Source organism: Pleurodeles waltl, chromosome 11 (assembly GCF_031143425.1).
Source record: "Pleurodeles waltl isolate 20211129_DDA chromosome 11, aPleWal1.hap1.20221129, whole genome shotgun sequence".
In the NCBI taxonomy this organism is placed as follows: Eukaryota; Metazoa; Chordata; class Amphibia; order Caudata; family Salamandridae; genus Pleurodeles; species Pleurodeles waltl.
In genome coordinates, this window is record NC_090450.1 from 19,209,385 (window position 1) to 19,226,256 (window position 16,872).

General features: G+C 40.6%; 1 protein-coding gene across 1 annotated transcript in view; it reads right to left on the reverse strand.

Moving 5' to 3' along the window:
- Window positions 1-3,214: 3,214 nt before the first annotated feature.
- LOC138265055 (receptor-type tyrosine-protein phosphatase eta-like) overlaps window positions 3,215-16,872 on the reverse strand; it is a 112,045-nt gene continuing 98,387 nt past the window's right edge. Inside the window, exons 11-12 of the mRNA XM_069212602.1 lie at window positions 13,806-13,885; window positions 3,215-4,905 (exon numbers count right to left, since the gene is read on the reverse strand). Of these exons, the coding sequence (XP_069068703.1) occupies window positions 4,831-4,905; window positions 13,806-13,885 (155 nt within the window). The 3' untranslated portion in view covers window positions 3,215-4,830. The remainder of the gene's footprint in view (window positions 4,906-13,805; window positions 13,886-16,872) is intronic.

Below are 16,872 nucleotides of genomic sequence, written 5' to 3' on the forward strand. Positions count from 1 at the left end.
AATCTATACCAAGCCCAAACAGTGTAGTGCACTCTGAATTTCCTGAGTTGGTCTGGGGAGCTGAATAAAGGGGACTGCTGGGAGAAGGGTGGGACTCATGAGGCCCTTTTCAATAACCACAAGGGTGCCTACTGTTATGAAACCAGTGATGGATGTATTGTACTTGTGCCACTCAGAAATAAACTTCAAAACTGGGGGCTGCATACCCACTCTTATGAAGTGTCACCCAATACAGAGTTGCCTGCCCGTTCATGCTAGTTTAATCATGAGGCAGCACAGCTGGGCAAAGAAAGCTTTGTTTAAAAGTACTAGAATGTTCTGGAATAAATAGAGCATTTTGGGAAGGACTTCCATTTAGCAACGTAAGCTTGTAGGATCTCTATATAAATCCTATAGTTTGCCCTATAATGGTGGGAATATCTGTGTGGTAAAAAATGCCTAAATATTTGACAAGGTAAGTCTGCCATTGCAAGTGATGAGGGGTGTCAGGTTTAGTAGTGGCTACAGTCAAGGGGACCATTATTAATTTGGACCAATTGATCTCAAGTCCAGACCACTGCCCAAAGTCAATTATCTCCTGTATAATGGGAATCAAGTTGACAGCTGGATTCCTGATCCCCAGCATCGCATAATCAGCATACATGACAAGTGGAATATAACAGAACACTATAATTGCACCCCCGTTGGTGAAGAAATTCACCTAAGGCACAGGCCATCAGTTCTACAGTAAGGGCAAAAAAAGGGCTGACAGGGGATATCCCTGTTGCGCACCACGGCCTATCTCAATTGGCTCTGACAGACCATCATTCAAGCATAAACAAGATGATGGGCCCGTATATAACCACTGCACCCACTTCACAAACTGGGTTCAGCTGGTGTGTGACGGCAGACAGGGATCGAAGATTATCTGCTGTGGAGCGGCCCGGGATAAAGTCGGACTGGTCCGGTCCAACCATGTTGGGCTTCAAAGGTGCGAGTGAGAGGTGTACAGCTCATGATAAAAGGTAACACATTCCTGCATTATCTTCACTGGGTCATGCAGGGAGTGTCCTCCAGAAATGTCAGCAGTATGAACATAGTTAGCAGTCCACTGGGGCTTTAGTAACATGGCAAGTGTGTGTCCCGAACCGTCTCCCTCCCCATATTTCCTGGCCTGTGAGTATTTACTTAGAAATTTCACCTCTCTATCCGTCTCATCCTGCAACCCCAGTAAGAATGTCCTCAGTGGTTCCTAATGACTTTGGTCTTTGGAGAGCATTGTAATGTAGGTCCAAAGTATGAAGTTCCTTTTCAAGCTGTGTAAGTTTCTAACTGAATGATGTAAGGATTCCTTGCCCCTTTCCACTGCATTCACCCAGGATAACAGCCTTTAAGACCTCTCAGAACGCAGCAACAATAGTGATAGAGCCCTTGTTTAAAGTGATATAGTTCATAATTGTGGAATGGATTTCTTCCCCAATGCTGCATCTAGCAGTGTCTTAGGTTGGAGCAGCACTTGCATCTAGGCAGTAGGCAAGGTCAATTGTAAGATCAACATGGAGTGATCAGATAGAGCTTGGGGTAGGTGTCGCACATCTTTTGTCCAACCCACCGCCTCCCCGGAACTCACCCAGTAATCAAGTCGTGAGGAGGTATCACTCACCGAGGAGTGAAATCTTTACGCATGCATTGCTAATGCACTTTTTAAGTACAATGGTGCTGGATGAATCATGGTCCTTCTTTATTATTAATATGTTTAGCCATGCTGCACGGCAGACACGATGCAATATAGCATGCCTAAAAATCTTTGCTAAAAATGGCCCAGGGTGTTTTTGATACTTTTAAGCTATTTTTCCTTTTTGTATCATCTGGATACACCTGCAAACTGTGTATGTACCAGGCATTACTTTCAGATATGCCATAGGTGCGAGAATACAATTCACTGGATGCTATCTACATATGCAAGCCCACCCATTTAATCACACCTCTCTCCATGCCAGGTCATGTTTTTTCTCTCTTACTTGGTTGCAATAACTATTTTTATGGGTACGGTACACCTTTACTGATCATTTTTCAAAGAATTTGCCCTCTACATAAATGTCCATCTTAGTAATCATGCTTTAACATACTTTAATTTACCTAAGACACCCATACCAAAAATATTGTGTAATGTTAATGCTTGCTTTTCTATAGGGATGGGAGTGAACTCCGCTCCGCTGGCAGTTTTCCCCACTCAGCGCTCTGCTTAGTGATCAGAGTCCCGAAAACTCAGTGGAGCAGAGCAAAGTTTTATCCTCTCTCTGTCGCCAGCATTAAGTTAGTAAATGAGGAAAATCTTACTCCAGACCACCTCCCGGCGAGATTTCTCTACACAAGCGTTCATGGACGGTCATTAATCCTTGTGTTGAAAAACCTTCCATTAGCGCTGAGGAAGGTGCCGCTCAAGTGGAAAATCTACTCACCAGCAGAAAAGAAGCAGCGCCCCTCGTGCAGCGTGAGGTGCCGTTTGCTCTGATTTTACAACGCGGGACAAACACCCGGTGCTAAAAGTCAGCACAAACGGCAGAACGAACACACTCTGCCCCTTTGTGGAACTCTGGAGCAGTGTTTTTTGGTCACTTCACGCAGTAGAGGAACTCCCCGATCTCTGCCCAGGCCTACTTTTCTACCTAAAACAGAAAACTGATAAAATTAGTAATGTAGGATATTGCTAAAATTGTCAGCTCTACAAAAGTCTACCAATGATTGTTCAAAACATTAGAAAAACATGAAGGTTGTTGCAAGTGAAAGAGATGGGAGAATGTTGTTCAGTGTGTGCTGTACAACAGAAACAAGTGTCTTACCTATGGCATTCCCCACCCCTTGCCACCTGTCATTTAAAGCCAAATAGCATACTCTGCAAGGTTCAGGCTGGGTTACTCCGGTGTGTTTAGGGTATTTTCTTTGTATAATGTTCCACTAGGCAACTAACCTTAGAAGGGATACATATATGCAAAGGAATTTCATGGTAAAGCCGGTCAATTAAAAGGCGAGTATTAGAAATTACTGTTTTCGAGAGTGTACACTGTAATCCTGGAAAAAACAGACTTTTTGTTTGAAAATTAACAAAAATATACCTTGTGTGCTGCCCACGAACTGCAGATGTTTTGTAGGATTACAGTAATATAATTTATGACCAAACACTGAACAAATAAACAAGCCATAGCAATTGCAAAAAAACTCATTTTATGTAGCACTTTAAACCAAATTACTTTGCACACAACATGGTTCTGTATGAATATTATTGCTTACTCAAAATTGGTGGTCAATTTATTAACCTTGGAGGGGTGAGAGGCTGAGCTGTCCCTACCAGGACTTAAACCTACAACCATATATAACACTAATATCTCAAAAAACAGCAATCAACCTACTGAGCTATCTTCCTAGCAATACTTAAGTGAATAGTTTGCCTCTTAGTCGGTGAAACAATTGCTGCACTCACAGTCCACGTGTAGGGTAAAATCAGTCTCCTCTGGCTGCCAACTTAGTATGCTCGCCCTGTGCCCCGTGCAGTTCAGTAGATTATCCTGATGTCATATACTGCAGTTTGCCTGGAGGATATTAAGGATTATACATACAGCATTAGAGTCTAGCCGAAGTCGGTGTGGATAACATAACTTGTGCATTGTACTTTGACATGATGCACAGGGCACTACTCATCCTTGCTAGGCAGTACTTGACATGATACACAGGGCACTACTCACCATTGCTAGGCAGTACTCTGAAGAGGCCTCTGAAAGACTGGCATTGGAAGACTTAGGAACACAACTTCCAGGTGTCAGTATCACTATTTCTGGGCCATATTGTTTTTACACAAATGAGAGGTGCTGGTTTTAAGGGATGGGGTTAAATTATGGGCCAGAGGCAACAGGACTGGGCAGGCACAACAGAGTGAGGTTTACAAAACCTGTGGTGACTAGTTTGTGTATAAATTATTGTTAGTGTTCAAGAAATTATTTGCAAACTCTTAGGTAAGGGTCAATGCCTAACATAAAACATGTCTGGAAGAATAATTGCTGCACCTCCTACAGAGTACAGTAATTGCTTCATATCTCAAGGCATAGCTTTCTGGGTTTTTTTTGGAGGGGGAAGCTCAAAAGGACCAATGCATATCCAGTCCACACGGGCCAACTAACCACAGACACACTTTACATAAGACTAAATAAATCCAGCCTCCAGAGGAGGCAAGACTGGATTATCATTAACAAAGGCATTTTCCTACAACATCAGCACCAATCTGCCCACTTGACAGAGATGCTGAGATTCGTTCCATCAGCAACTGGGGTTTTATAACCACATTGCACCAAATGACACACATAGTTAGCAGGTTCCTTGCTTTGTGAACACAGAGTTTCAGTGTCTTTTGCTGCCAAGGGCTAATTGATTTCAGTTGAGGTGCCTCCTTCCGGCTGGGCTCTTGGGATAACATAAGCTTCTCTTTGGTCAGTGCAGGATCCCTGCACAATATCTCTAAATCCAACGCATCCTGGAAACCACCAGCGTTTGTGCAGTGCTTAATAACAATGTTCCCTTTTTTCATTCTCCATCCATTATCTTGAGAGTGGGCGTTTCCACCTCTGGTGCTCTTTGTGATTTTTGCCTGAGCGTGCAGTCCTGTTGGTTGCAGCATGAGGACAGAAGGGAAGTGGATGAAGGTGGAAGCCCCTCTAAAAGTGTTTGTATAACACTTCATGTGGCTGGTGCCCTCATAGGAACATCTCCTTCCAGTCAAGCACAGATCAAGTAAGTAACAGTGCAAAGCCATGAGCTCGGCCCTTCATATTTTGTTATGCATCCATGTGACGTATCTTGTTACTTCTTATTCTCTCTGTTCCAGAGCAACCTCAATTTCTCATGTGGAAATCGATCTTTTATCTTCTGTTGCAGCTGAAAAGAAAAAGAAAAGTGACATTTTACTCTTAGGAACATATCTGTTTATTGAAGTCTAACAAGGGACGGCTCCTTCGCAATGGCAAAGGAGCGTCATGCCCTTGGCTAAGCCAGGATCTGAAAGATGAAACAATATTTCTTTATTGTTTTATCTTTCATCTGATGGCTCATGCAGCAGCATGTGAAGGGAGGGGCAGGCTGGGCAACAGGAGTGGGAGGGCAAAGGAGGAGAGAGTGCACCTAAGTGTGCATGCATGTTTGGCCGGCCATCTCAAGCCAGCCAAACACACATGTGCACTTAGGTTACTCCAACCCGGCTGTGTTGAACAGCCAGGCTGGAGAAACTGCACAGACCACAAGGTTGTGTCTGAGAGCAGTCCAAGCCACCCAGACCAATCCTAACACTGCTTACATGCTAGGTTTAGCATGAAAGCAGTGCCAGGATTGCTGGGGAGCCTTTGCTCATGTCCCATTGAATGCTGGGATACCAGAAGAGGATTGAGGTGGCAGGTAGCGGCAGCAGCAGCGACGGTGTAGTGTGGTTGGTTTTACATATCCTTTGCGCGTTAGCTTTAGGCTTTAGGCCCTTGTGCACTTTGCCCTGGATGTATTTTATTCATTTGCTAGTAGCTTAGAGCTTCTGTGCACTTTGCTCTAAATGCTTTTTATTAGGCTTCGTACTGTTATTTTTCAAATAGCCAGTTCTACGGTGTTGTTTTTCTATTCATATCACACTGTTTTGCCTACTTCAGCACTGGAGTTCTCCATAACATATTCACTCTGTGCTTCAGTCAAGGATACAGTCTGGTACATTGCCGATAGACGTGGTAGGAGTTTAGACTTGGCATTCCTGCGTAGGGACATTTTGTGATCACGCTGACATGTTAGTTATAAAATAACTTTCTTGTCCCAATACACGCAAGAGGGAGATTACGACCAGGAAACCACAACTAGATGCTGTCTGCCTCGTTGCAGATGCTGAACCAAGATCACAGGCCTTTGCTCAGGTATGAGGGCTGATGTCTCCCCAGTGATACAGAAAGGCAAGCTAGAAGCTTAACATGCTGTGCTCGAAATAGAACAAGCAGATGGAGAGTAGAAACTATAATACACAATGATCGCTTTGTTCTTATGTTTTACTCTCCTGGTAACTATTTCAATCCTACTGTGTTGTATGGTTCTGGTTATTGCGGCCTTATTATCTAAAATACAGTTGTTTTATTAAATCATTATATAAAACTTATACTGTCTTTGTCATTTGTATATGAGATCATATTGTAAATGAGAGAGTTGGTTTGGATCTGAGTGACCACGACTTCCCTGAGAAGTTCCAAAGATGTCATGCGCTCGGCTGCCCAATCATCTCTTCCCCGTGGGAGAAATGAGGCACTGCTAGTTATCCGGAGCAAAAACCGGATTTAGGGTGACAGAGTTCCTTACACGTGGGTCAGACTCAGTCCCCCACACCGTTATCGATCCTGCTGCCTAGAAATCCAGTAGTCTCATTTAGGATAATGAGAGCCCACGCGACAACGGGAAGAGGTATGTCTTTTAAAGTTATTTTTCATTCTATGTCCCTTCAAGCACAAAAACTATCCTTCCCATAACACAGATATGAATGCACTATGGTGCACAAATACCTGCATTGGCACTAGGCAACACACAGTGCACCTGTGCAAGGAGAGAGCAGAAATGCTCCCTATCTATGCACATATAAAGTATACGGCCCTACCAACTTCATGCAATGCAGTGCATCAGGTGGCCTTGCCGTGTTGTGTTGCATGAAAGAATGGTAAATCTGTTGCTAAGTAAGCAACGATTGATGTGTGTGTTATGGTTGGACTGGCACATCATTGTCATTCCTGGGCAAATAAACTCAGAGTGGTGGGGAAAATTCTTTGTTTGTTTGTTTTTGGTTTCTTTCTTTTCCATTGGAGGTAATCAGCCGGTGAGATTACTGATCAGAGAGTTACTATAAATAAAAGAGCTACAATTAAAAAAGATGAAGCACATTTTTAAATTCTTTCTGACATTTCTGTAGATCAGGCTTTATAATTTTGTAATTTTTCTAACAGAAGTGTTTCTCAAAGCATGAGTGCATTTATTTAAATTGAAAAAATGAAAGATGAGGCATGTTTTCATGACCCACATCTACATTTTAAAAATCCATCCAACTTTTGATGACTTTTATTACATTTCAGGAAGGTTCAGGTTGGATCTGATTTAATTGCCTTGATGAAAGACTTGTTGATACAGCCTGTGATTAGCCCATGATCAATACATTTGTAAATGAATACCACATCTGCACATCTTTATTGAAACATTTACTGTTGCACAATGTGATTTCATTTAAGAGGAAATATGGGTTGTCCAATTTTTTTTATGTGCGGAGTTCTCTGCCACAACTGTGGGGCGTCTGCAGTCATCAAATTACTGTTAGTAAAATTAAGCATGTAGTTTGTGAATACCTATAAAATTACCTATAACAAATAGTAAACGTACACAAAGTGTAAGTTTAGCTTTGTGAGTCAGGCCCTTATTGTTGTGCTTGCCACTTATAGGTACCTCTGTGTCATTAACACTAGTCTTGTGAGCCTCTTGCAAACTCATTGTGCTTCACTCAATTCAAGAGCCTCAGTTGCTAAATTGGTCTCTGTCAATTCAGGATATTTCTGACATCTTGGAGAAATTCACAGTAATTCAGAGAAATTAAAAGGCCTAAATTTATAGTAAAGAACTATGCTTGCAGCAGTTGGACATTATTTTATAAAACCTTTTAAATAACTCACATTTGATCCAGATATCAAAAGGCAACCCTTGCGTACAGAAATTGAAAGCCAAGATTAGTGAAGAATGGGCAACTTGGAAGGCACAACAGCACATTTTTACTAAACGCTAGATGACAACCATCTTTGAATGGCAACACTTCCTATGGGGACCTGTACATTGCATCACTTCTGTTAGTGTTGGTGTTATTACTATAATTAGTAGTATTAACGAGGTTAAAATAATATCACTACAACTACTACTACTTTAACTACTATTATTCACAATATTAAAAATATGGCCAATAACAATATTATTATTGTTATTCATATTAATATTTTTATTATTATTATTTTGCTGTTTTGTCCTTGTTAGTGTTAGTATTATCCAAACTGTTACTTCACTTTGCCATTTCAGGCAAAATACTAACAGAATGAATAATATTAATACCAATAATAATAATGATGATGATAATAACAGTAATAGTAATAACATTAATATTAACAATGATCACAATTATTATTTTTATTATGAGAATTATAATTATTGTTAGTATTATTACTATCAGTATTTTTCTTATTATTACTATTATTATTACTATTACTATTATTACTACAACTATTATTATTACTTTTATTATTACTATTATTATTAATTTTATTATTACTGCTATTATTATTACTACAATTACTGTTACTATTATTATTATTATTACTATTATTACTACGACTATCATCATTACTTTTATTATTACTATTAGTATTATGATTACTATTATTATTACTGTTATTATTATTATTATTCAAGATATGAGGGGAGTCACTCTAGAATTCAACACTCATTTGAAGGACCTTGATAAAAAGATATACTCTGCAGCACTAGGTTCAAATGCACTAACAATGACCATATTCTCTAAAGTAGGCAGAAATGTACAAATATTCATTGGAATTCTTAGTCTGTCACACAAAATCCAGTGGTACTACTAGGATGTTGTGGCAATCTCAGTTTCCTTGGGGTGGTTGTGACATTCTGTGGTCATTTTCAAGCTGCTCACGTATGAAAGACATTTCATGTGTCATTTGTACTTGTGCCAATCTGTAAATGTGCCGCCTATGTTCATGCATGTTCAGGACACAATAGACTGTTGTCTAGAGACAAATGAGCCTTTCCAAAATACATTAATGCTGATAAGGATGAATGATAGTTAACTATGAGTTGAACCATACTTCCACTCGTGTATGTTGGTACCCGAGGATACTTTCTCAATGCAATGGACATTATTTCATGGCACATGTTGGGAAATTGCATGACCTGGATGGTAACTTTTTATGTCATTGTTATTGTTTTATTAAAGTACTGTTCAAGGTTTGAGACTCAAGGAATAAGACTGCTTTCTGAACCTATGCGGTCCCTACCCTAGGTGGCAGCTCAACTGTTTAAGTATATAAGGTCTATTTAACCCATGGGATAGCTTTGCCATGATTTCAGTAAAAGGCTGGTAATGTCTTTCTTGGAATGTAGGTTGTGGTGTGAGGATTGCCAGACATTTATTGCTGAGCACCTGTTTTCAGGAGATGTGACAGCTGGAGCAAATTTTCAAACAAGCATACAGATCATATTATACTACAGTGCTCAAGGGCAATAGGAACAGGCCTTAGGTAGGATTATTCACCAGGTAGATAATGGTAATCACAATGTCCTCTGGACTGGCAGAATGTCCTCTGGACTGGCATTAATAGCTCAGGGCCCTAACCATGTATAACCTGGAGTGGGCCAGGCATGACTCCAGGTTAGGTGCCCAAAGGGCTGACACAGCAACAATTGACCAAAGTAATCATGGCCAGTGGCTTCATAAACCAGCTATCCAATCATCAAGAGCAATCCAGGTGTTGGTTCCATACATATTAACGAAAAGCACAATGGATGATCTGTATGATGAAGTATGATTCTCCTTTTGATATAGTTGGTGGGTGTATGTTTGATAGAAAGTCTGAAAACATTAATAACAATTCAATCAGAAACCCTGGCTAGCGGGTTTCATGCTCTATAATCCCAGGGCTAGCAGCAAAACGGATTGGGAACTTGTCAGTATTTTGCATTGGGCTACTGCAAATGACTTTTGCTTGATATCATGTGTCGTAAATAACCATGTACTAAGCACTTTGCAGTCACAAGACTTACAACTTGCGAAATCATAGGGTTTGCAAGCACAGAAGACTTATGTGCAGTGTATTAAACCCATTTTGTAAATCAGTAAAGCCTTTCCAACTCACAAAACAGGTTTTTCAATCCTTTCTGAATTCTAATTAGGAGGAAAACGAAAGGGGCATTTCTTCCTAATTGTGAGTTACAATGGTATGTATCAATGGTTTATGCAATTGAAGGCACAAATCATTGATCATTTATGAACATTATAAAGGTTGTGATACCTGATTTGTAGAGGGGAAGGTGTCCTCTTTGAACATCTTTCCCTTTTACGTATTGAGGCAGGCAACTTTGAGACACAATTTCTCAAGCATATATGTTTTTTTAAGCAACACCAGTTATTGTTATGAGCCTGCAGTTTATAAAGTCATTTTAACCCAAATTAGTGCATTATTTTGGACAGCACAGCTCAGAAACAGAAAGAGACAAACCTTGCTCTCACTGTCTGAGAAATATTAGTTTAAAACAATTACTTCAGGCACTATAGGTGCACAAAAGAAGGTGCTTGGCTCTGCACCATGATAGAAGCCCAATCATTTAAGGAAGATGGACTGCTTTGAAAAAAAACCATTCATACTTTGGAATGCAAACGCTGGCCTGGTGCTCTGCCGCTTCTTTTGGGACACAATCCCAGTGTTTGTAGCCAATCACAGTGGTTACAAATAGCGACATGTCTAATTATTGCTCATTCAGCATGTCTTTCTGTGACTAGAGAGTTTTTGATTGAACCTATTAGTTCACAAGGCCCATTACAAAATCAGAAACAGATCACAAAACGTCAGTGTGCAATCTGCAACCATTTTTTGTGATGTGCCTCTTGAAGCATTGTGCCCAATGACACCATCCTTGTGTCACTTTTAGTCAAGATGTTATCTCCATTAGTGAGTAAATGGAATCTGATTAATGTAGACTTGGCAGGAACTTCAACTAATTACTGCCAATTGTAACAAAAGCCCCTATAGCAATTGAACAATATTCTGCCCCATTAGCAATAATCCATGCCATTCCATCATCTGCAACAGCTTTGTCCATGTAGCTCATGCACTGCTAAAAGTCCTCAAGGGTTGCTGTATGGAGATCCAAGCGCAGAGACACTGAAACAAAAAAACCTTATTTCAATTGGAGAGATGTTTTCTAAATGTCCTTAGGCAATAAAGCACTCGTATAAAGGCAGGTGGGACATCCATCATGTTTGCGATGGAGTAACCCATCCTCCAAACTCAAAATTAGCCCTTAAGTGCAATGCCCCAAGAAATATCATATTAGCGTGCACAGAAATGACTCCTACCCCGACTGAGACTTCAGAGAAATAAACTACACATATTTTGGAAACTTTGACCAAACTGAAGAGGAGGCTCTGAGGGCATCACAAATGCAGAGGAAGAACCATCAAGGTCAGACAGTTGCCTCCCTGCATATGTATCCTTTGACATCTACTCTCAATGATTACAAATTTCCTCTGCTGTCTGCACCTCCGGATCCTATGAGGTAATTTATGCAGCGGAGTGGGCATTGCACATGGTGGTATAACCTGCTTTACACCCACTTTAGTTAACTGTTAGATTTGGGACCAACTTACCAGTGCTACAGAGCTCCCTACTGAGCAGCTCTCAACCATTGCTCAGATTCCTGAAATCATGTCTTTATTCGTTCAAGTATTACTACTTCCTTGCTAAAATGCGATTATAAACCCCTCTGCACCAATATATGAGTTGCAGGCATGTCCTTGGCCCTTCATCAAAGTACTACTGGAGTGAGATGTTGAACTTCATCTGCTGGTTTTCACTTTCAATATAGAGAATGGCCCTCCAGGGCTCTTGTGGGGACTATAACGCGGAATCAGATGGAACTGCATCCGAATAATCTTGCTCAGATTAAAAATGTAGATCAGTTTAGTGAATCATGACTTTTGAATGCTTAATGATGGTGAGAAAGGTGTTTATTTGATGCAGAGAAAGGGGAAACAATGTTCTGAGATAACTACTCATCTTCAGAAACTTCTAAAATCCATTTGTTCCCTATTCAGCTAAACTGACTACTCCAGTTACTGCTGGCTGTCTTGCTTGCTGTGCCTCCTGCTATATTTTATATCCTCAGGTACTTTCACTTCTCTTTTATATTGCATCTTCATGGTTGTTTATAAAGCACTCTCACCCCTTCCTGGCAATGCAACGTTATAGCAGATCACAAATCATTAATTGATTACAGAAGGTTGAACTGAAATTACTGTTTTTAGAAAGGATGGTGTGAACTTCACTGATGGAGCAATTCATTAGTTGGCAGAAAAGCACATTAATTGCATTGAGCTATTAAATGCATGCATTGGAGGAATGCTTAAAATAAGGTGTCAGATGCCCTCAGACTCAGCTCTAATGCTAGGATTTAAGTTGAAAGCAAATTAAGACAAATGTCAATTAAGTAGCTTTTTTGAACTAAGATTGTATTCAAAATAATAGCAACAAGAGTATCAGTTTGGCACCTGAATCCCATTAGAGCTCCATGAAAGGGCCCAGGAGCAGTGCTAAATTTGTGAAAAATAAGTGCCGGGTCCACCAAAAGCTAAATGTTAGGGTTGCTGAATACCGAAGCTACCTGGTCTTAATTTTACATCATTTCTCTTTCCTCCATCATACACTCCTTGCCCTTTATCTCTCTGTCAGGTTCTTTTTCCTTTTTCTTTCCCAGTTTTCTTTCTTTCTCTTTCTTGCTCTGGGACAAAGTCTGATGATGTAAAGTAAGTTATGGTCCATAAAGATGAATGCTGCTGGACCCTACCTACAACCTCTGTATTATTTTTATCTTTTATCATTTAATGTAGCTTTCTTTTAATCACAAGTTTCTATTCTGCATTACCATATGCTTCCCTCCTTCCACCGGGAAAATATGTTTCTCATGTGAACAATTTGTTTATACCCCAAATACTGAACGGGGGTATATTCACAAACATTATGCAAATGGACGCAAAATCTTTTTTTACCTATTTACTTTCAGCACAAACTTGTTATTATTAACACAAAGCACTGCTTTGAATTACTTGGTGCATGGGTGCTCCCATGCAACTACCCATGCCTTTTGACACAAATCCCTATCTATAAACAACACTAGACATGGTTTTGTGGCAAACGTTTACACCATGTGAAAGCAGGGTTTTTTAAGTAGAAATTTTTTAATTTCTCTTTTCTTTTCTTTTCTGACTTTGCATGGGTGATGCACTGTGCAGCACATATACAAAGTAGGAAAAGGTTTAAAGTTATCCACGCATAGTATTTTGTATGGGAAGGGTAGCCTTCCAGAACAGAACCTATGCTAGACTCACACACACAGCATTGATCTATGGCACAAAGGGGTGTGTGTAGTGCAAAACAGATAAAATCACTGCTGGTGCTCAGGAGCAGGGAGGAGAGGGACATATTTCTATATGGCACCCTCATGCTCTCTCCTTCTCAGGCAGCGCAGCATGTTTCGCTGTTGCACTGCGCTGCCTGACTATATGGTAAATCTGTTCCCGGGTTTGGGTTAAGAGCCAGAATCCTGATGGGGCTGAGCTCCTATTGTTATGCGCCTGCAGTGCGTAAAGTAGGTTCATTTAACTAGAAATTTCTCTGAGTGTGGGCTTTATTATTAGCCAGTACATTCTTCAAACAGGGAGCAGAGGTTTTCCTTTTCTGTGCTGTATAAAATAAAGCACTAACTTAGAAAAATATTGGGTTAAATGAGTTCACTATACATACTGCAAGTGCATAAAAACAGGTGCTCGGCTCAGCATTGCACCAGCGCAGAGCTTCATGATTAGGCACTTGGCCTTCAAAAAACACCAACAAAGTTTGTCTGAAATGGTACTATAAGGTAACCATTCTGAAACACTCTGTCCCTTCATTGGGGCTGACCTACTCTCTAAATGTACATACCGCATAATAGTTTCTTACCTGTGATAAAATGTATGCTTTTCTTTCGGTTTCAGGGAGATTTGTTGAAAATTGCAAAGATAGAGAGAGCCGTCCGTTACCTGAAAGGAAAGAATAAATATTAATTGATTTACTTCATTTAAATTCTTAAGCCACTGAAGCCATAACACATGAACAATAATATGGCCTATTGATTTGGACACCGTGAGGACACGGCGGCATGATTATGAATTCAGTGGATGGTTTTACCAGTCAGCCGAACTTCCGACGGGGAGTTTGACACCATTGTGGCTACCTCCCCGCCGGACCCATTATGAGTTTCCCGCTGGGTTGGTGGGCAAAAACCTGAATTTCCCACCGCTGAGAGGGAAACACCCTACAGCATTGTCTCTGGCTCGTAATCGAGCCAGCGGCAATGCTGTAGGATTCAGGGTGCACCAGCACCCTCGCAATGTTCATTGTCTGCACAGCAGACAGTGGACATTGAAACAGTGCTAGCCAGGCGGGGGGCCTGCACTGCCCATGCCAAGTGCATGGGCAGTGGAGGAGGCCCCCCTGGGGCCCCCTGCACCCATTCTTCACCAGCCTTTTCATGGCGGTGTTACTGCCATGGTATCTCTGTCGGAGAATGAAGTCGTAATCCCCAGGGCGGCACTGCTTGTAGCACTGCCCTGATGGATTAGGATCACCAGGACGACTAATCCTGGTGGTGCTGGCAGTCCGACCGGACCGCCGCATTGTTGGTGGTCAGACCCCCATCCGCAAACTTGGCGGTCATGAGACTGTCAGGTTCGTAATGAGGCCCAGTGTGTATCCAATACACATTTTTGTTGCTATAATTGTGACAATAAAGATATGTACAGTTCCTGTGTATAGCATGCTTAAAAGTGTGAATTGTTTCAAGGCAGGGTTGGAATATATTTGAGCCTAGTTGGGCTATTGTAGGTAATGGAGATGTAATCTTTAAAAATGTGACTTCAACGTACACTTTAAAGGCAATCTTGTATTTGCCTAACCCTACCTGTGTCTCCTTTGCTCCTCCCATTTTAGTGGCGATATTTCTTCCTTGCCAATGCCACATTTACTGGTCGGTAGAATGTTTACATGTAGACATAACTCTTTATATGCAGTTTAATATTATGCATACAAGAAAGAAGCAGTTCTGGTGCTTACATTAACACACTAATGTGTGAGGTTTTAGGTGTGCCTGAAATAGCAATGCAGAAGCAGTAATTTTCAAGCTTGTAAGTGGCTTTGTGACATGACTGAATCTCAAATTCTGTTTTCTCACTTTATCAAAAGAGGTGACCCTGATCCACTGGATGTGTTTTATCTACGGTCCTCTAGGTATGTTTTCACCATAAAAGCATGATATGTGTCATCTAATCTAAGCTTTACCAATTTACCTAAATGCTGACAATCAAAGCTGTATTCCAAAGCTGGGAAGGGTCCATGCAAAAGGTGCTCCTTGCAATCAAAGTGACTGGTACTCCAGCTGTGATCTAGTTGGAAATATGGCACCAGGAGACATAGTTTTAAATCCTGGCTTCCCATTTGGTCTAAGTGTGTCAATCACTAGGCCAATTACTTTTTGGTTGTATTTGTCTGTTCCATTTTGATACAATTGAGAGTCTTTAGAATCACTGTAAAAGCTGTTAATAAGTGTGTGGTTAAAAATGGGTGGTGTTGTCCCTGGTGGAGCAGAGAGGTGCCCAGTCTCATGGTATATTTGACAAAAGGCAATGTGGTTATAAACGTATAACCTTTACGGCAAAAGCAGTGTACTGCAGTCTCAGGACTACTACTATAACAGACTGATTGACTTTGTGCAAATCATACTCTCCCTGTGCCTCTGTCTACTGGTCTGACAATATGCGTGCACTTTGAAACAAGCTTAATGAAAAAAATAAACACCAAGGGGAACACCGTCTAGACAGGTACCCAGCCTAGGTTTCATTCACACATTCAGGACTATTTACCCACAGGTGGTAGTAGTTGCACACCAATTGCGAAAGGGGAGGGTTTCAGGGAAATGTAAGGTGAGGTTTAGAGAAGAACATATTAATACATGCACACAAAAACACACACACAACATATATATTAGTCTTAAAATTACACAGAATTATTGTGAGAAATTGGGTTATCAGTTGAGGGAGGTGGAAGCCCCACTCATCGAACAACCACAATCCTTGTCACAGTGACCCACAAAAGTCACAAATATTAACCTGTGCTTAGCACTCTGGTGGATTAGCCCCAAATGAGCCAGACCTACCTTAGAGGCAATGTGTGAAGTATCATTGCCACACACAATCAGTAAACAAGTGAAACACAACATAGAAAAATTCCAAACCAATTTAGAAAAATATAGTAAATGTTATCAAATAACATCATGTCAGAATGACAAAAATTCAGTCAGGAGAACAGGAGACACTGAATGTTTACTCAAGCAGCACCCACATTTCATGTCAGAGCAAAACACAAACAAACTCCATATTAGCCTGTGATTAACTCTCTGGTAGCTAGGCACAACAGCAGTCAGACAAAACTTAGAAGCAATGTGAAAAGTATTTATGCACCACTTCAAACAGTAATACATTGAAACACAAAAGAAGAAAAATCCCACACCAATTTAGGAAAACCCCTCTATGGTGTCACTGTCGGGAAACAATACACAAAGACCAACTGCCACCTACACCTAGTCATGTGACCAAGGATATAGGGTACAGACAGCAAATAGTTGGCACAAGAAAATGCCAACTTTCTAAAATCCTGCTTTACCATTACAGAACATTTTTATTTACAGTTTCTCAGACACAAAACACAAATTGTTTACCTGTTCTCAATCAAAAGTTTGCACTTAGTAAATGTAATAAGGCAACCTAATGTTATTGTATGAAAAAAGGTAGGCCTCAAGGTAATGATAAACAAATGTAAGGGTGTTTCACTTCCAGGACATGTAAAAGTTAAAAAATATATGTCCAATGTATTTATTTTAAATCCTCTGCACTCTGCCCTCTAGGGTGTGTAGGGCCAATACTATTGGTGACTTAGGTGTATAAAAAAGGGAGGTTTGGGCCTGGAAAGAGCT